This window comes from Sinohyriopsis cumingii, chromosome 17 (assembly GCF_028554795.1).
Source record: "Sinohyriopsis cumingii isolate HCF-2022 chromosome 17, ASM2855479v2, whole genome shotgun sequence".
Taxonomy (NCBI): domain Eukaryota; kingdom Metazoa; phylum Mollusca; class Bivalvia; order Unionida; family Unionidae; genus Sinohyriopsis; species Sinohyriopsis cumingii.
Genome location: NC_142977.1, coordinates 113,108,723 through 113,131,100, shown reverse-complemented (window position 1 = coordinate 113,131,100; position 22,378 = coordinate 113,108,723). Strand labels below are relative to the sequence as shown.

General features: G+C 38.1%; 1 protein-coding gene across 2 annotated transcripts in view; it reads right to left on the bottom strand.

Moving 5' to 3' along the window:
- LOC149779686 (fibroblast growth factor receptor-like 1) overlaps window positions 1-20,823 on the bottom strand; it is a 197,535-nt gene extending 176,712 nt beyond the window's left edge. For both annotated transcript variants that reach the window (XM_089940531.1, XM_089940532.1), the window contains exons 1-2: window positions 20,633-20,823; window positions 14,913-15,063 (exon numbers count right to left, since the gene is read on the bottom strand). In XM_089940531.1, coding sequence (XP_089796657.1) covers window positions 14,913-15,063; window positions 20,633-20,815 — 334 coding nt within the window. In that variant the 5' untranslated portion in view covers window positions 20,816-20,823. The remainder of the gene's footprint in view (window positions 1-14,912; window positions 15,064-20,632) is intronic.
- Between the last annotated feature and the right edge of the window lie 1,555 nt (window positions 20,824-22,378).

Genomic DNA, 22,378 nt, shown 5'->3' with positions numbered 1-22,378 from the left:
CCATTTTGGGCGGAGACACGCCTCTGACGTCCACTAACCCCTCGGACAGCCACAGAACTCTGGAATTATGAGTCACCAAAACCAATTTTACTTAACCTTACCCAGTGACAGTTCCATGGAGGTGTTTCCCCACAACACGTTGTACTGTTACACGGCCAAATTACCTCAGGCCATCCCCTTAGATCACGAAGCCCATTGGGAAGTGGCTTTAGTAGAAATCATTCACCCGACCCAAGTCCTCAATGTCCTTCCCAATCAAAATTTTTTTGATGTGGAAGTTCATGACGAGCAAATGCAACAGTGGATGGATAGCAATGTCAAATATGACAAGAAAACCCGTACACAAAATCAAAAGTACACCACCTATCACTTGTCCATTCCCCCAGGCTATTATTTTAGTGGTCAACATTTGGTCAGCACCATAGCCTCCAGGTTTAATGTCGTGTTTCTGAAAGCTTTGGAGCATGTCAACAAAAGTGTCACCATGGAGTACCACAAAGCAGCTCGTCGCTTCTTGATGAAATTTGAACGGAGTAAAATCATGTCCATTTTATTTTGTCCTGAATTGTTTGACATGTTGGGCGGAGACATGGACATGAGAAAGGCCATGCTCAAGAAAAACGAATTACCCATCGTTTACGACAACGAGTCTTTTAGCAAGTTATTTCGTACCCCGGTAGAACTGAACCAAGGACTGAATTTGATGTTCGTGTATTCCGATGTGGTTGAGTACAACGTGGTGGGACACACCTCCGTGCCGTTACTGCGTGTCATTCCTTTCAAAGTGGATTCTGCCACGGGCGCTGACGAGGAAGGTGGAAACACTTAAACCGTTCACCGCGAATTTGTCCATCCTCACTATTTGCCTGTCAGTAAGTCGTATTTGGACACGGTCAACATTGCTATAAAAGGAGATCTGGGACAAAATATTCCATTCACCAAAGGAAAAGTCACGGTGAAACTCCATTTTCGAAAACGGTTCTCTCACGACTCGTAAGTCATGTATCCAGTGTACCGAGGGGTTGCTCGACAGCGAGGACACGGTTTAGGAGATATGTTAAAATCGGCCTTTCGTTCGGTGGCCCCGGTGTTGAAACCGATGGTGACACACGGATTGCACGCCTTGAAAGATGCGGCACTGACGCAAGGCAAAGAATTTCTCCAAAATGTCATCATCGACAAACAAAACCCTAAAGAAGCCTTCATGAGGGCAGGCAAAAATGTCTTGCTGCAAACGGGCAAAGACATTTTAGGCCGACAAGACACACCTATAAATGCCCTGCACGCTACCGAGACAGGCATTCAGCAAGGACAAGGCAGAAAGAGACGACGCAGAAAACACCCTTTCACCAGACTTCAAGCGAGAAAGGCCAAGAAAAGAAGAACCGTTCGAGACTTAGACGTTTTCGATTATTGAGAAAGAACAAAAAAAATGATGCACCGAGAGTCTTGCGCTTGTTCCAAGACGGAACTGGATCTGTTTGCCATGCCCCCCACGATGATGACCATGCAAGAATCCCAATGGGTGGAATTTCACCCCGTCTCCTCTTTGACGGATTCCGCTCCCATCGAGTTTGAAATCAAAGGTCAGCCCGAAGATTACATCGATCTGAATAGCAGTTACTTGTACCTGAAAGTCAAAATTCTAGATAAGACTGGAGGTGCTATAGACGATGAAGCAGTAGCTCCCGTCAACAATTTCATGCATTCCTTGTTCAGTGGGGTGGACTTGTACTTGAATAACAAACTGGTCAGTAGCAGCATGGATACTTACCCTTATCGTGCCTACCTGGAAAATCTCTTGACGTACGGAATAGATGCCAAGAACACTCATCTCAATGCCTGTGTGGTATGGGAAGCTGACGGACCTACCAAGTTTGAAATATTGGAAACTGATGAAAAGAAAGACAACAATGATGGATTTGTAGAACGAAGAAAGAGAATCACGGGAGTCGACACAAGTTTAGAACTGATGGATCGTTTGCATTTGGACATGTGGTTGCAAGAAAAGTATTTGCTGAACGGGGTGGATGTCCGTCTGAGACTGAATCGTAGCAGTACCGCTTTCCATTTATTGGCTGATAGTGACGGTTACAAAACCAAAATCCAAGAAGCCAGACTCTACGTACGCCGTGTGGAAGTGTTACCTAAAGTGGGAAACGACATCAGTCAGACGTTGAGTAGAACGACCGCCAAGTATCCCATACGACGCGTGGAAGTGAAAACCTTCACCATTCCCAAGGGACAGCGATCCATGATCGAAGATCATCTGTTCCAAGGACAGTTACCCAAACGTTTGATCGTTGGTATCGTCGAGAATACAGCCTTCAACGGAGCTGCCGAAAAAAATCCTTTCTACTTTCAACACTTTGGCGTGTCCAAAATCGAAGTCAGTCGCGATGGCAAAACCTTGTGTACCCGACCGTTTGAACCTGACTTTACCAAGAAGAATTACTTGAGATCGTACTTGTCCCTGTACGAAGCCACCGGACAGTTAGGAACCAATACCAGTCACGGTATTACGTACGAGGATTATGCAGGAGGCTACGCTTTGTGGGCTTTTGATTTCACTCCAGACCAAGGCAGCGACGAGGGACATTTCCACCCTATAAAATCCGGCCAGATTCGTGTGGAAATTCAGTTTAAAGACCGAGACCCTGATGAAACGGTGAACGTCATCCTGTATGCAGAATTCGATAATACGATAGAAATCAACAGTTTGAGAGAAGTCATCCTAGATTACTAGAAACCATGGAAGACTGTTGTCCCTCTTTACCTAGTGGAGAAACTTTGGACATGAAATGTGAGGAGACCGTGGAAAAAGAAGAAGTGATCATGATGAAGTCAAGATGGCCAGAACAAGAAGCCCATTTAGTCTCCTGTTTTGCCAAACACTTGGTCGAAAAAATGACGGAATTGATAAAAAAAGATTGCTATGGATGTCAAAACGATCATCCCAGTCAAATTCAACACGATAAATGCCTGATGCTGAGTCAAGAAGAAAAATTGGACGAGTATCTGGACGAAGCTTGGAGTCTCATCTCGGACTAAGTCGTGTTGCATCAGTGGTATAAAGACTTGCGTGAACATTCTTGTCCACCATTAACCACTCAAGAGATCCATCGTATCGAAGCTCTCCTGAATCAGAGTGAGGAAACGAAACGAAGAATCGGTTATTTGTCAGACATTTTCAAGCAAAAAGTCAGGATCGAATTGATCACTTATTATTACCTGTGCAGAAGAAAAAAAGCAACACAAAAAATGGATACCTGGGAACTTTATTACCTTTTGAACCACAGTTCGTATACGGCTTCTTGGAATCCTGTGGTCTGTGCTAAAGATGAACTCCCTCATCGCAAACCTCAAGACCATCTAGCTTATGTGATCAACACGGACGACAGTCATCTCCCAGGAACCCACTGTGTAGCCGTCTACTTTCCTCAAGAAGGATGTGTGGAATATTTCGATTCGTACGGATTGGCCCCTTTGGAAGACGATATCATTGACTTTATGAGAAGAAATGCTCAGACCACCCGATTAAATAATGTGAAATTACAAGGCACAGATTCCTTGGTGTGTGGACAGTACTGTGTGTATTTTCTGCATCATCGCAGCCTGGGCTATTCCTTAGAACATTTAGTGACTCATTTTGATCCTCGTTCTTCTTCAAGAAACGATGTGAAAGTAGATTGATGGTTTTGTGACCATTATGCTTATCTTTTGTCTCAAGCTAGGAAACGTAGTGTCCATCAATGGCCTAATGACTTCCAACAGTGGAAATCACAATTTCATTCACAACGTTGTCAGCCCTGTTTAAAGTAGAGTGTTAATTGAAAAAAATGTTTGTCATTTGAAAAAAATGTTTGATGTTATATTGTTGGATTATTGTTAAAAATGTTAGAGTTGTTGGTTAGTGTTAAGTGATTTTTGAATAAAAAATGTTGTGTTTCGAAAAAATGCCTTTGTCTTTTGTTTGGCTATAAGAATGTTGATTCATGCTCTTTGACTTCTCTCTATCTCTCTCATGACACTCATTGATCGTTCCGGCTCGAAAACCGTAGAGGGATGTTTTCCTTCACGTCCGCGCTTTGACTTTAAGAACCCGGGTAGTTTCCAGTCTAACCATCCATTGTCGACTCATCCTCCTACAAAGATGTGCTCCAAACTAGCTGAGCTAAACGAAGCCTACGTGAATTTGCATAGGGTCAGACACAGTCTGATACCGAAGCCTGAAGAGATAGAGAATGTGAGAATGCTAAAAGTCACTGAAGACCTGATAGAAGAGCTCTTTAGAGAAGAAGTGAACAGGGAGAAAGAAGAATGGACAGAGAAATACAGACTTCAGAGACAGCAGCAACAGCAACAGCAGCAGCAGCAGCAACCTGAACCTGACAGAGGCTTTGTCGATTGTCGTATCGACACCAAAGAGTTCTTCTTCTCTTTCCGAAGAAGCAGACCTATCGTCAGAAAGTCTATCCTCAGAGGACGTCGCATTCTTAGAAACTAAAAAGATTGCCATAGCAAACAAAAAAAAAAACAAAAAACAAACAGCCCTTTTCAGGCCTACCCAATACTCTAGAAAAGAAATAACAATCGATTTGCCAATGTGTGTAGGTAGAGTAGTGTGAATATAAAGACTGACTCTTTTTTCTAATTGCGAGTGTATGTGTTTGTGTATATGATTGTGTGTTTGTAAGTGATCACGTAAGTTTGTGTGGATAGTAGATTTTGATCATGTTTTTTTTTGCTGTTTGACGTGTGGGGAGAGTAGATTTGGGGTTTGATTGCTTTGCGTATGTGGATAGTATATTGAAGTGATTAATGAAAATTTTTAAATTAGTAATGGGTAGTATAAAAAAAGTGAGTGAGTGTTTCTTTTAGGTCCGCGCGTTGTTTGGTTATGATCTAGATAAGATCAATTTTGTTTTGGGGGATGTTTTCCATCACGTCCGCGCTTTCAGTATAAATGAAAAATCGTTCGGCAGTCTAGCTACCCTTGTTGATTGATCAACACCACCAGAATGAGCACCAGACTAGCTAAACTGCTTGAACTTCATGTACACCTGGAATATGCCAGGCGTATAGTGAATGAGCTGGCTGCAGAGGCCATCGTAAAGAGGGAAGGATGAAAGAGGAGGAGAGAAGAAACAAAGAAGAGGAGGAGAGAAGAAACAAAGAAGAGGAGAGAGGAAATTTCAGATTCGCAGAGACAGAAAACTGGGATTCTGAAGCCACTTATCCCGCCTCTGCTCTCCCCCCAAAAAGAGTGAAAAGAGACTGGGGAAGAAGATGTGTGTGTGGTGCCAGGCCTGGAAGGTGCCATCATTAACCAGGTGTCATGGAGTTCAAAAAAACAAACAGCCCTTTTCAGGGCTACCCCAATCTCTAGAAAAGATATAGTAATCGATTTGCCAATGTGTGTAGGTAGAGTAGTGTGAATATAAAGACTGACTCTTTTTTCTAATTGCGAGTGTATGTATTAGTGTTTGTAAGTGATCAAGTAGGTTTGTGTGAATGGTAGATTATGGGGTTTTGTAAGCGCTCACGTACGTTTGTGTGGATAGTAGATTATGGATTTCGTTTTAATGATTTGTGTGTAAATAGTAGATTTGGGGTTTGTTTATTGCTGGTTCACGTATGTGGATAATAGATCATATGAAATGATAAAAGTAGGGGATGTTTTCCTTCACGTCCGCGCGTTGTTTGGTTATGATCTAGGTAAGATCAATTTTGTTTTAGGGGGATGTTTTCCATCACGTCCGCGCTTTCAGTATAAGAACCCACAGTATTCGTCGTTCAAACCATTCTACAGAGAATAAAAAAGAAGATGGCTTCAAACCAACTTGATAAAATGAAAACATTGCAAGACGTCATGGACAATTTGGGTATGATGGAGCAAATGTTAGTGAGGCTAAACGGGGATCACTATTCTTATAGTCCCCATCGAGTGAAGATGGAGATCAACAATTTAAGAAAAGTAAAGGACATGATCAGTGCTCTGATGAAAGAAATAAAGGAGGAGAAGGAGGATGAAGAGGAAAGGATAAGGATGAGAGAATGGAACGAAAAAATTGAAAAAGAAGAAGAAAATGAGAAGAGGAAGAAAGAAGAGGAGGAAAAGCCAAAAGAAGAGAAAAAGGAGGAAGAAAAGAAAGGAAAGAAGAGAAAAAGTGTAGGACAGAAAATAAGAAGTTGGTGGAGAAATAGAAGAAATTAGAAGAAGAAACCCAAAGGCCCTTTTCAGGGCCACTCATAGGTCTCGAAAAGAGATTGACTTTCCATTGCCAACCCTTTTTTATTTTTATTTTTTTTTAAAAAATAGAAACCCCTCCCTGTTTCAATTTTACATAGACCCTATACAAACCCAGGTTTTTTTTGTCCATGTTAAATTTACATAGACCCTATACAGGCCCAGGGTGGTTAATGTTAAATTTACATAGACCCTATACCGGCCCAAGAAGGTCTGTAATGCTAATTCCCCTAGACCCTATACAGGCCCAGGGTTTTTCTCCATGTTAAATTTACATAGACCCTATACAGGCCCGGGGTGGGTGGGTGGTGTCTGTAATGCTAATTCCCATAGACCCTATAGTGCCCCACTTCACTACTTCCATCTATGCCAGAATCTTACAATCCAAGTGATGATGATGTTCGTTCAACGGTGTCGATGAGGAACATTTAATGTCATGGATTTACTGGGGGTGGGTCAGGAGAAGGCTGATCAGTACGATCCGGGCCCGGATGAGTCATTTGCAGTGGGGACATCGATGTACAGGTTACTGTGCGGGAGTTGAGGAACTGCTCTTCCTGGATTTGCGCAAAACACGTTTCTCAACAGCTTCCACCAGTCTTTTCTGCTCAAAGGCTGCCGCACCAGTACTGACTTGCCTGCGCCAAGCAGATCGGTTAGCAGCGACACTCTCCCAGCTGTCATGATCAATGCATAGGTTCTTCGGCGAAGCCTTGAGAGTGGTCTTGTACCTCTTTGTGACCACCATGAGATCTCTTGCCTTGGTGTAGCTCTCCACAGAAGACCTTCTTAGGTAGGCGTTCAACCGGCATGCGGACAATATGGCCAGCCTATCGGAGTTGTGCCTTGCAAAGCATGATGTGGATGCTTATCATGCCGGCCTTAGTGAGCACCTCTGTGTTCGGTACCTTGTCCTGCCAACTATGATATTATCTTACAAACCAACTATGACAGTGTCTTACAATCCAAACATGACCATACCTTACAATCCAACCATACCAGTATCTTACAATCCAACCATGACAGTGTCTTACAACGCAACTACGAAAGTATCTTACAATCCTACCCTAACAGTATCTTACAATCCAACTATGATAGTATCTTACAATCAATCCAAACATGACAGTATCTTACAATTCATCTATGACAGTATCTTACAATCCATCTATGACAGTATCTCACAATCATATTATGACATTATCTTAAAATCCAACTATGACAGTATCTTACAATCTAGCAATGCATGCAAGTCTCTTACAGTCCAACTATGGCAGTATATTGCAATCCAACCATGTCAGTATTTTACAAGCAAACTATGACAGAATCTTACAATCCAACTATGACAGTATCATACAATCCAGTCATGACAGTATATTACAATCCAATCATGACAGTATATTACAATCCATCCATGACAGTATCTTACAATCCAACTATGACAGTATCTTACAATCCAACTATGACAATATCTTACAAGCCATCCATAATCCAAACATGTCAGGATCTTACAATTCAACCATGTCAGCATCTTACAATCCAATATAAGAAATCTTATAAGTCTGTCCTCCGGTATTTTGCAATTACTAAATAACAGCATGTCGAAGGAAAAGATGTTTCTTTATCACGAGTCCTTTAATTATGTTCTTACAGTTACATGCATTATGAATTTGATAACGCTTTTGGAAATTCCTGCGGGTGCACTATGAACCTGATTATTCTATTTTTGCAGTTCACATGATACTATGCGATAGCCAATGATGGACTTTATCCCGACAATTCATACGCGATACTATCCGACAGCCAATGGACTTTATCCAACACTTCATACACGATACTTTCCGACAGCAAATGGACTTTATCCGACAATTCGCACGATGCTATCCGAAAGCCAATATACTTTATCCTGACAATGCACACACGATATTTTCCGATAACCAATATACTTTATCCTGACAATGCACACACGATACTATCCGATAGCCAATATACTTAAATCCTGACAATGCACACACGATACTATCCGATAGCCAATATACTTTATCCTGACAATGCACACACGATACTATCCGATAGCCAATGGACTTATCCGACATTCTTGTTTCACAATAGAGGGTTGCTTTTATTGCTAGGTTAGTTGCCAAGTGATGACTAAAATGGCTGCTTTGTAAAGTTAAAAATATTAAAAATGATTTAGTCAAGGTGATCAAACGCTACAAAGATATGACAAATATGCTAAAACACAAAGTGTTGAAATTTTCAAAGACAAGAACGAAACAGTTTCTTATGGTATAGATATTTTAACCCCTGGTTTGAATATATGGAATAGATACTGGCATACTTGTTCCACGAACCTCAACATGATTTAATACCTCAGTCATAGTAATTGTGCCAGAGGCCTTTAAATTTGGAACATATTGAGATAGTAACATTAGCGATCTACAAACTGGAAAGTCTCCATGAATTTATATGCAAAGCAATCACTGATAACAATCAACGCGATCATGAGATGATTGTCATCAATCACTGTTAACAATATATGCAATCAACATGTGATCTTCATTAATCACTAATAGTAATATACGCGATTATTGTATTTTTTCATCAATCAATTATATAAACATAAGCAATTATGATGTGATTGTCATCAAATAACAATATACGCGATCATGAAGTGATTTCATCTTTAAGAGTACAACGGGTTAAAGAGCTAAAGAAAATGAAATCTGGTAGAAACGGAACACAAACCTCTCGAGATAAATGGACAGGTCAAATCAAGTGAGCTACATTACAGTCGGGTCACTTCCTTAAAATGAAAAATATTTTACCAGTCTCATCAATAATTTTTGTATACAGATTAATCATTTCGTTGCAGGGAGTCAGTTGCATTGTTGGGTATTACAATCTCTACATGCACATACTAAGTCAAGACGGAATGACTTCGCGTGGTAACTACGAAGAAAGTATTGATACCGAATGTTTGAAACACAAGATTTGAAATCACAGCGAATAGCAATTACACAGTATAGATAATCCACTACAATGCTAAATTGCCAGGATTCAATAGCCAGAAAACTATGCTGTATTTTACAGAATGTGATATAGTTTGCGGGTTTCTAAAATGATTATCAAAACATTTGTTTCCACATCGTTTTCATGCTTAGCTATAAAATGGGTTTAGAATCAAAGGGTCGATTGTTATTCCAAACAAAATCCTATCCACGCATTCGAGCACAAAGAACTGGTCTTTGATATATGTTTGTTATCCAATTAAGAACCTGAATTATAGGTCATGATTCAAAATAATGACCGGACACGTCCATGTATTGTGTCATGCAAATACCTCACCTATGCGTTACGAGTCTGAATATCAACCTGACACTCACATGGATGTGTCACGCAAACATCTCAAAGATGCTTTCGAAGTCTGAATATTAACCGGACACCTACATGTATGTGTCATGCAAACATCTCACCTATGTATTAAGAGTTTGAATATTAACCGGACACCTACATGTATGTGTCATGCAAACATCTCACCTATGTGTTAAGAGTTTGAATATTAACCGGACACCTACATGTATGTGTCATGCAAACATCTCACATATGTATTAAGAGTCTGAATATTAACCGGACACCTACGTGTATGTGTCATGCATACATCTCACCTGTGTGTTAAGAGTCTGAAAATTAACCGGACACCTACATGTATGTGTCATGCATGCATCTCACCTATGCTTTCGAAGTCTGAATATTAACCGGACACCCACATGTATGTGTCATGCATACATCTCACCTGTGTGTTAAGAGTCTGAATATTAACCGGACAAATACATGTATGTGTCATGCATACATCTCACCTGTGTGTTAAGAGTCTGAAAATTAACCGGACATTCACATGTGTCATGCATACATCTCACCTATGCTTTCGAAGTCTGAATATTAACCGGACACCCACATGTATGTGTCATGCATACATCTCACCTGTGTGTCAAGAGTCTGAAAATTAACCAGACATCCACATGTGTCATGCATACATCTCACCTATGCTATCGAAGTCTGAATATTAACCGGACACCCACATGTATGTGTCATGCATACATCTCACCTGTGTGTTAAGAGTCTGAATATTAACCGGACACCTACATGTATGTGTCATGCAAACATCTCACCTATGTATTAAGAGTTTGAATATTAACCGGACACCCACATGTATGTGTCATGCAAACATCTCACATATGTGTTAAGAGTTTGAATATTAACCGGACACCTACATGTATGTGTCATGCAAACATCTCACATATGTATTAAGAGTCTGAATATTAACCGGACACCTACATGTATGTGTCATGCATACATCTCACCTGTGTGTTAAGAGTCTGAAAATTAACCGGACACCTACATGTATGTGTCATGCATGCATCTCACCTATGCTTTCGAAGTCTGAATATTAACCGGACAACCACATGTATGTGTCATGCATACATCTCACCTGTGTGTTAAGAGTCTGAATATTAACCGGACAAATACATGTATGTGTCATGCATAGATCTCATCTGTGTGTTAAGAGTCTGAAAATTAACCGGACATTCACATGTGTCATGCATACATCTCACCTATGCTTTCGAAGTCTGAATATTAACCGGACACCCACATGTATGTGTCATGCATACATCTCACCTGCGTGTTAAGAGTCTGAAAATTAACCAGACATCCACATGTGTCATGCATACATCTCACCTATGATTTCGAAGTCTGAATATTAACCGGACACCCACATGTATGTGTCATGCATACATCTCACCTGTGTGTTAAGAGTCTGAATATTAACCGGACAAATACATGTATGTGTCATGCATACATCTCACCTACGCTTTCGAAGTCTGAATATTAACCGGACACCCACATGTATGTGTCATGCATACATCTCACCTGTGTGTTAAGAGTCTGAAAATTAACCGGACATCCACATGTGTCATGCATACATCTCACCTATGCTTTCGAAGTCTGAATATTAACCGGACACCCACGTGTATGTGTCATGCATACATCTCACCTGTGTGTTAAGAGTCTGAATATTAACCGGACAAATACATGTATGTGTCATGCATACATCTCACCTATGCTTTCGAAGTCTGAATATTAACCGGACACCCACATATATGTGTCATGCATACATCTCACCTGTGTGTTAAGAGTCTGAAAATTAACCGGACATCCACATGTGTCATGCATACATCTCACCTATGCTTTCGAAGTCTGAATATTAACCGGATACCCACATATATGTGTCATGCATACATCTCACCTGTGTGTTAAGAGTCTGAATATTAACCGGACACCTACATGTATGTGTCATGCATACATCTCACCTATGCTTTCGAAGTCTGAATATTAACCGGACACCCACATGTATGTGTCATGCATACATCTCACCTGTGTGTTAAGAGTCTGAACATTACCCAGATACGCTGAGGTGTGTCTTTCCTTTAAACACATCGCATGTACATCAAAGGTCCGACTATTACTTGACCAAGCCAATGTGTCATTTAATCAAAAGCCTCCCCTAATTCTGACAAACTACACAGATATAGGAGGAATATATATGCATGTTTAAATAAGTTTAACCGTGACACAACTTCCAAGATATTGTGAGGAAATGTTTTTTATCATCAATTTATATATAATGTGTTTTCTGTCAAATAAATTATAAAGTTGCAATACATATCTGCGCTGAAAGTGTATTGCCATTATTTATTCCACAAACGACAAAATATAGGCAGAAAGAGAGAATAATTTTAAGAAATTTTGGTGCATGAGGTTTTAATTATATCAGAATTTTTTAAAATATTTTGCAACACTGAAAGGGATGGGACCAGGGTTAGGGTTGTTATTAGATCTTGCATCCTTGCTCATAACTGGTGCAGCACGAAATTGATACGTATTAAACATTGTAAAAGTAACGATCGCATCACAATGATATTATGGGTGTCATCGTCATAATTTTCCTGCATGTAATGAGAACGCCAGCACGAACGACAACTATTACAATCCCACTGAAGAGAACGAAAAGTACAACACTGACATATACAATAATCATTGTGTATTTAAGGATTGGAAGTCATTCATTTTTGTGAGCTTGTCTCGGTGATTCAATAATTGACGTCATCTTCCGAACGTGGGCTGAAGCATAAATTAACACGTAAGTAAAAAGCCAAAGAAATTTAATTTATACAGCCAGAATAGAAATGGCGTTAACAATCAAAGGCTGGTGAATTTAAAATATCAAAGGGAGGCAATTCCTTCATCTTTCACGATGTTCACTCAATACCAGACTGGTACCGTATTGTACGTCAGCATCTGACCCACCTCTAAATTAAGGCTAATTTACCAGTTTGCGTAGCGATATTATGGCCGAGTCAGGGATTAATAGTTTACACAATTTTAATATTAGATATATTCAGGCTAAAACAACAAGACGCATGCGCATTAAATAGTACAGTAAAACATTATTGAGGCTTGTAACTCCACATAACTGGATTGGTTTGGAAAATTATACGGTTTGTCGAGAATGTCAAGGTTTTAAAATTTATATCCATAGACATGTTCAGATTATAAAATTGTAGGTTGCAGTATACATATTCGTTGCAGTTTGTACTATATGTGATATTGTATGAAAGCGGTTATTTCAAAATCTGAACTCTCCATTACGTACAAAATGGTGCAAGGGATCAGCCTTGCATTTTTAATAATTATCATCTCTGAGTCCTAAAATATGTAACAGAAAAAATGTGAAACCACCAGTTAAGTAAAATCAGCAAGCAATTTATTTTTATACAATACAAAGTGAAAATTGAAGAGATACAGTATTGCAAATTAGATTCAAATAAATCAATAATGTGCTATCATAGGTCTAAAAATTCTTATGTTAGGTGTTTAGGCTCGAATAAACAGCAACACAAGAAAGAGTTAAAGCAACAAGCTTTGAAACATTTAACAAATAGTTTATTTCCCTGGAAAAATACTGTAAAAATGAAGAATTGTTTTAAAAAAAATAAGAACTTACGGTTTTTAAGAATCAAACCCAAAAATAATCCAAGAATGATACACGAATTAAATTTTAGAACTTTAATAATGAAATGTTCTCATGAATCTAAGTTCGAGTCCCGACGAAGAACCTAAGATGGAAGGCAATGACGTATGTTGTATACTGTACTGTGCTGTCGTCTACAGTTCCTTGTAGAAACACAAGAAATAACACTCCGGTGTTGGCAATCCGAATAAAATTGTTAAGAAATTTATTTGTTCAAGAATTCTGTATGAGCACACAAAATATTTCCAGAGAAACGAATTAATCTTTTAGAATCCAAATAATTCGAATAAACATTAAAATGTAATTCCCAAAATGACACAACAAAAGAAACACCTTTACGTCCCAGTGTTTAGAAGCCCGAATTGAGAGATCTCTCTCTAAGCATCACTATTAAAACTAATTAATGCGCAATTTCAGAAATGCCTGAATTGCGAAATAGAGGGTCACGTGATCATATTTATCTATAAAAAATCACGTAGCCCCAGTATGACCTTGATAAAACCATTCATTTTACTCTATGAATAAAATTTTTTAAAGTTGTTTACGTCACTAAAATCTATTTACAAGCATAGGGTCACGTATCCAATACAGCCCCGATTTCACGATTATCATTCACACATTAAAAATAAACAAAACGAAGAAGTTGTTTACTTGACCCCCAATCAAGGCTAAGAACTAAATCAAAATTAGAAACAGTGTTCTAATATTAGGTATTGATGGAAATATTCAGGTCAAACTGAATTTTCTGGAAAATATCAAATTTCGAATAAACAAACTTACATTGCATTGACATGTAATGAAATTAAAAATAAAATAATTTTAAAACTTACAAACAATTAAGTCAAATATAAATTAAATTAAATATACGTAACAAAATATATAATATTCCAAATTAATTCCAATAGTATTGAATGTTCCGATATAACACAATGATGCAATTCAGAATTCTTCTGAATGAGTTCACAATAATCCAACGTAATGTATTAATCCAAAAGTCAATAAGCACTTAAGTAATTCGAAAGAATATTTTATATAAATAAGTTATCGCGAATTATATCTGACTTCAACAAAACAACTGTAAACGCTGATCAAAAATGGATTCCCAGAGACTGATCTAAAATACGAATGTATTATTTGTTTATCAAGTGACTATTTATATGCATTTACACTTTACCTATTTTTAGAACAGAAACTGAAGCATTTAAACGGAACCTTTCAGTCTAATTGTGCATAAGAATAAACTTGAACTCATTTGTTATGTAAACCGTATGTTTACAAGTGGCCATTATCAGGAGTACAACATACAATCATGGACAAAAGTTAAGCACAAAATAAAATTTAAACATACATAACAATGGGAACATCAACAACGATGTATTAACACCAGTCGTTACATATGTTCACATCAGAGATTCAAGTATATTGCTTCAGCAATGTAAAAAAATTTGAGTTCGTGCTTTTAAGGTTTTACGTGGAATTAGGTATGAGTATTAAATCGATGGCTTGAAAGCAGAAGCAAACAAGTTTAACATAAATGTAACATATTTACACAAACTTAATATATCTACTTACTCGTGTCTACCCTGATAACAGTAAGCAAAGCACTGACATAGTTGATTCCAATAGTGTTGGCAACGAGGCACGTATACCATCCGGCATCTTCCTGTGTTACATTACGAACCACTAATATCTGAGGATCTATTTGTTTCAGTACTCCAGATTGCTAGAAAAAAACATATAAAATCCAGATTGCTAGAAATGAGATATAAAATCAATATTGCAAGAAACAACATATAGTGTTATAATTTTGTCCATGACCTTTCTATTTCTATTCGCTCATATCACCAAAGGATTCACTCGTGTATCTCTCTACTCTCGCATCGTATGTACAAAGTGATTTAGTTAATGTCAGAGACTTAATTTTTTCTTGCAGTCTTGTCACAGAATAAGGCAAGAAATAACTTGGTTTCGCCTTGGAACGATTTGATCATTTTAGTCTTACATGCGTACAAAGTTACCTATGGTGGATAGTTGTTTTTCTAGGTAAGCAACTGAACTAGCATGTATCTCGTCGTAGATCACTTGCGGCGAGAGTCACTAAGAGCACGGTATTTTACCCAGACTAATACTCACTCTCCTGTGGATTTAAGGCAAGTTCCGTTTCTAACTGACACACTAGTCATTGGATCTTGTCAAGGAGTGAACGTTCTCCATTTGTGTTCTCCAGCCATAGGGGTAAGTGTTATATTTGTATTTTTATTATATGTGAAGCGTATTCAGGTTTTAATGCCGTATCGTGAAATGATGCCTTTACTACTACGCATGACCACTTCGGTGGCCTAGTGGTTAGAGCGTCCGCCTTGGATGCGGGAGGTCGTGGGTTCGAGCCCGGCTGAGTCATACTAAAGACTTACAAAAACGGTACTAACAGCTTCCTCGCTTGGTGCTCAGAATTACGAGGTTAGTGTTAGGACTGGTCGGCCTGGTGTCAGGATAATGTGACTGGGTGGGACATCATGCGACATGTCCGCGGCATGATTCCCCAGTGCTAGACATCATTATAAACTGCCACACTGCAGATATCGTAGCGCTATGACTGAAAAATTGGTAAAGCTACGTTAAAAATCCAAATCACACACACACACACACACACACACACACTACTACGGAGATTTGAAACGCTGTGAACTTTAGAATTACAGGTTACTATTAGAGTTTACTTTAGTAGCATGTATCTATAAATTTTAATTCCGAACCTATTACGATGACCAGTTTGGTTTTATTGTAGCTGTTTAGAGCTGTCTGAATTTGTTTAGGGCTGTCTGTAGCTGTTTAGGGCTGTCTGTAGCTGTCTGTACGTATGTCTATACGTATGTATGTGCGCATGGTGGATCCATGAAGGGTGGGCGTGACCAATACAAGGGTGTCAACCCAGTTCAGGAGAACTGTCTGCTGTCTGCACCTATGTGTGTGCGGGTATATCGGCCCGTCTGTGTGTCTACAGAAGATGATGTAACCATTAAGGTCATACAAAGACGAAACCGCTAGTTTGTAAACTTGTGCGCATGGTGGATCCATGAAGGGTGTGTACGGCCATTACAAGTGAGGGCCAACCCAAGAATTCCGGAGAGCTGTGTGGTTTGTCAGTGCACACATTTGCAAGTTTTACAAATATTTATGAACCATACGGCTGTACAAATGACTGAGTCGTGTTTGTTTCAATTTATTGTTGTTTCGATTGAGTACAATGAGTCATTTCGGTTACATGAGATTATGTGAATCTCACTTTCATTACATAAGATTATTTGAATCTTAGCCATACATCAGAATACATGAATCATTTTTAGTTTACCAATTTGTGAATGTTTGGATAGAGTATTTGAATGAGATGTACGTTTGTTAATTCATTATATATATATATATATATATATATATATATATATATATATATATATATATATATATATATATATATATATATATATATATAATAATGAGGAGTTTGTATCGCGCCTAATCTTTAAGAGCTCTAAGCGCTTTACAACATTAGACGACACATATAAGATAAAAAACATATAATGATATGATTACAAAAACAAACACCATGAAATTAGAAAACATAAAAAAAAAATAATGAGAATATTTAAGTTTGTTCTTGCAGTCGAAATAAGTGTTTTGAGAGCACTCTTGAATGGGATCACTGTGTATTTGTGTCTGAGTTCAGTGTGCAATTAATTTCTTGGTGCTGGGCACTGGTATGCAAAAGAACGCTGTCCATATAACTTTGTTTTCATAGTGGGAATAATGAGTATACGATTGTCAGAAGAGGAGCGTAAGTATCTTGCTGGTGTGTACACATGGGTGAGGTCGGATAGGTATGTTGGACTAGAGTCCGACAGTGAAATGTAGCACAGAGAACAAATTTTGTGTTTGATTCTGGATCGAATGGATAGCCAGTGTAGGGTACAGAGCAGCGGGGAGGTGTGCTCTGATCGTGGTACTCTAAGTATGACCCGAGCAGCTGTGTTTTGAACTTTCTGAAGTTTCTGGAGCAGATATTGAGATGAACCAGAGAGAGAGTGGGGGTACAATAGTCCTGTCTTGAAAGTGCTAATGAACACACAAGTGTTTTAGTGGCATCAACTGAAAGATATTTGCGAATGGAGCTGATGAGTCTCAGCTCAAGATTTGCAGCATTGCAGATGTTCATGAGATGTTGGTGCAATGTGAGAGTACTGTCCAGAGTAACACCTAGGTTGCGTACTGATTGTGTGAATTTAATATTGGTGTTGCTGTCACAGAATTAGGCAAAAAAACAAACTTGGTTTTGCCTTAGAACTATTTGACTATTTTTTGTTGTACATGCGTACAACGTTATCTAGGGTGAATAAGTGTTTTTCCAGGGAAGCGACTGTACTAGCATGTACCTCGCCGGAAATTAATTGCGACGAGGGACATTAAAAGCATGATATGCACGGATATTTTACCCTGACTATTACTCATTTTGCAATGGATTTAAGGAAGATCAATTTCTAATTGACACACTGGTCGTTTTGGATCTCGTCAAGGAGTGTAGGCTCTCCATTGTGTTCTCCAGCCATAGGGGTACGTGTTAAATTTATATTTCATTTGATATGCGATGCTTATTCAGTTTGTAATGTCATGTCGTGTAATGATGCATTTATTACAACGCAGATTTGAAACGTTGTGAACTTTGCTATTAGAGTTTAATGTATTAGCATATATCTAGAGATTTTTAGAACCCATTATTATGACCAGTTTGTTTTTATTGTATCTGACTAGAGCTGACTAGAACTGTCTAGAGCTGTCTGAAGCTGTTTAGAGCTGTCTTGAGTTTCCAGAGTATTTAGGGCTGCGCGCTGTCGATACAAATATATGTATGTATGTCTGTACATGCGGTGGAGCCACCGACGTAGACGTAGCTATTTCAAGGGTGCTGTATGCTGTCTGTACGTATGACTGTATATGTGGTATATCCGTGAAGGGTGCGAGCGGCCGATAAAAGTGTAGGCCAATCCAAGGACTCGGTGCGGCTCATCAGTTTATGAATCGTACGACTGTACAAGGGTCAAGAAGCATGTTTGTTCCAATTGTCGTTTCAATTGGGTACATTTTCATGTTCATGAGATTGTTTTGAATCTTAGTTGTATTCCATGAGATTATGTGAATCTCACTTACAGTGCATAACAATATTTGAAACACATTTGAATACCTTAAGATTATTTAAATCTTAATCGTAGTCCATACGTGAGATTATGTGAATCTGTCTTACAGTGCATAATATTATTTGAAACGTATATGCAGTCTATGAGGTTTCTTGAATCTGTATTTCATATTGAATTCATATTTTTGGTTTATTTTCAATGTGTGAATGTTTGTGTAGAGTGATTGGATCAATCGTATGTTGAGAGCGTGAGAGAATCATTGTATTTATACACCATATATTTTTCTTTATTAATTCATTTCATAAATTTCCATCTTTCACACACTGTTTGTGTTATTCATTTAATCCAAAATCTACTCGGTTTCTATTCTGCAACAGTTGCTGATATTTATTGTTTGAGGTAAAGGATGTGACTGAGAAAGTCTTTGTGTTGTAATCAGAATGGCCTCATTTTTAGCATCATTCGTCTGCAGCTTGTCACATGTCATCCATGATTTCACATCAGAAATGCACCTATCTACACCTTGTATGGTAGCATCAACTTCAGTTGGGTGGCTAGATTTGTATATTTGGATGTCATCAGCGTACAATTGGTGAGACACTGGATGATGATCTATGACACTTGAGAGCGACTGAGTGTATAGAATGAAGAGAACAGGTCCAAGAACAGACCCCTGTGGAACACCACAACATAGATCAACTGGGCTGGAGTGTATTCCATTTGCAGATACAATTTGTGTCCTGTTGACCAAGTAGGACTTGAACCACAGTAAGGCTGTATCATGAATGCCATACTGGAGACGCTGAAGTAATATATCATGGTCTATTGTGTAAAATGCTGCAGACGAATCAAGGAGGGCGAGGACTGTAATCTTTCCGCTATCCAAAGCAGAGAGAATGTCATTAACTACTTTTAGAAGAGTAGTTTCAGTACTGTGGCAAGGGCGATATGCAGACTGTACATTGCTAAAAAGACTGTTTGAATTCAGATAAGATATACATATATTGAGGGCAAAAACAATGATTTTACAAATTATGTGGCTTGCTTGCTAAAAAAAAGTTTAGAAAAAGTTATGGGGACGGAGGCTGTGACTTAGAAATAAAAATTTCAAAACGCCTAGAATGACAATACCCGTTGTGGTTGTAGTAGTTTTGTGGGATTGGGATTGGGGACCATTAGCGGCGGATTGGAGTAAAGTTAAATTCTTAGTTATTCACTTAAATGATTTGAAACTTTTACACAGGAGGTGAGTACCTCTGAAGCATAGAATGACAACCCTAAGAGATTTATTTTACCAGCTGACATTAGTAACTCATCAGCTTGACAAGGTTACACTGCTGCTGTTCTAAATTCATTTAAAGTCAATAAATTTATCAATATTTTCCGAATTTTGTTTCCGAAAACGCATTTAACATCTTTTGAGCATCTTTAACGAATCCGTTTGATGCATTCAAACAAAACAGTGATTTACGTTTTTCTGTAATATTTTTTGTTTGCCATTAAGCCATTAAATCTATTTTAGAGTTCTCCATAATTCCTTCAAAATATTATGAATGTCAATCTGTAATTTTTTTGTTATTATGAATATACACCACAACACTTCTTGAATATAAAATATTTTTTCTGCCGTAAAAATTTTCCTGTACGAAAAATATTCTCTTCCATATTGCATAGTGCTCTCGCTGCAGTAAAAACAAAATCAGTAAAATTAAATTCTCAGCTATCGACTTTAATGATTTGAAACTTTGCCACTGAGGCTGAGTGCCTCAAAAATATAGAAAGGAAATTCTAAGAGATTTATTTACCAGTTGAAATCGATATCATTCATGGAGAATCTTTCCAAGGAACTGGCTCATATTTATTTTCAGTTCACATCTTATCAGGTATGGCCTCGACCTTTATTTTATAATACGTGAGCAAAGCGAATAAGGGAAAGTCTAAGTTGATCGAAACCGTTCTTCTTGGTTGACGAATTCTTGAATTAACCTTATTATTCAATACGTAAAATAAAAGGTTGTACAACTTGCTAGAATTGACAACAGAATTGTAATTAGGATTTACCTTATTACGCTTGCTCACGTATAAAATAAAGGTCGAGGCCGATACCTGTAGAACCCTGACATAAGGCTCCCCATCCTCATTAGTGTAGGAACCATTGACCATATAATGTCGAAGCCACTGCAGCTGGGGTTCTGTATCACTGATTATGACCTTGCATTCAAACGTGGCGTTCATGCCCTCAGTTACAGTCTGATTCATTGGACCTTCTATCATCGGAGCTAGAGGCATCCTTTCTGGAAAATTACATACATAAAGGATGTAAATTTTGCTCTAATTCAATATCCAAGATAAAAGTTACAAATTGATTCTTTCGAAAGGGTACGGTTTACTAATAGACCGAAATAAACAATTTGTTCAAGAGGTTAACTTTGAGAAGAAAAAAAATCCAGCTGATACTCGTAGACAGGAATGGTTGTTTTCATGTTTACATCTGCTGAGTGGAGAGAGAAGAGGAAGGGAAACAGGAATGGATATTTTCATGTTTACATCTGTGGAGTGGAGAGAGGAGGAGAAAGGAGACAGACAGAGCATTACGAGTTATTTAACACCGTTGAATAACTTTATTATCATGTGCAACAGTGTACACGTTGATCTCATCGTCTTAAACATAAAATATAAATATATTTACATGGTTTTCGTTTAAACTTTATTAGAAATTTTTGTTTGTGCTTCTACAACCAAGATCCTTTCATGACGCGTTTTCTACCAATAAGCTTCTTTTGAATCACGTGTCTTTAGATATGATGCAATTTACGAAGCGGAGAGAAATCCCAAGCATGCCATCAAATGTGTGTTTCGCGGGGGGAGGGGGGTTGTGCTGAGAAAAAAAACTGGGAATATGTGGATCTCCGAAAAAAATCGATAATAGTTCATACACATGATATCAAATGATTGGCCATTATGCTTTTACTGTTGTTCAAACTGTCTATACAGCACAAAGTGCGAGCCAATAAATGTATTATTACGATTGATTGTTCGTCCATCAAGTCGATGAAGACCACTTTAGTCATCCAGTGTTAGGACTCTTTGGTTTTCAAGTAAGTAATAGAAAAGTGCGAAAACCAACAAGTATTGTAATATTTAACAAGTAATTTATTTCCCCAGAATACAAAGTGAAACTTTAAAAAGAACTTGCATTATTGCGAATTAAATCCCAAATAGTCCAAAAAATTCTATCACCAGCCCTATTGAACAAGGTCCTAATTAAATTACAGTGGCGTTCGAAATAATATCCAGCACTGAAAGTGTTGTTTGTCTTTAGTAGCCTGTTGCGTGGAGATGTGCCAACAGTCTTTTGGTTAATGACAATAATATAATCCAAGATGTCCTTATCTGAATTCATTATAATTCCAAGCTAATATCTCTGACCAAGAATAATATCAATCACTTTGTAATTCCAGAGAAGAATATTTGAATAAATAAGTCCACCGAAACGAAAATACTGAACACAACAATAAAAATGGTTCTGGATCAAGATCTTACATCAATAATGAGTAATTTCTAGATAAGCAAGATTATAAAGACTCTACTTGACCTAGGTCACAATTAGCATTTTTTGAAAATACTATGACTTGCAATTTTCCTTTCCAAAACATTACAAAGTGTCTACAAGATACAATCTGTTACTAAAATTATAATAAGGATGTGGTGAACAACAGGTAGGCTATGTAGTTTTGGGGAATATCAATGTCATAGACCCAGACCCAAATAAATATATTTACTTCTATTGATAATGATCCTAATATTTAACCCATACACATATAAAAATATTAGCTATGCATCATTTGTCTA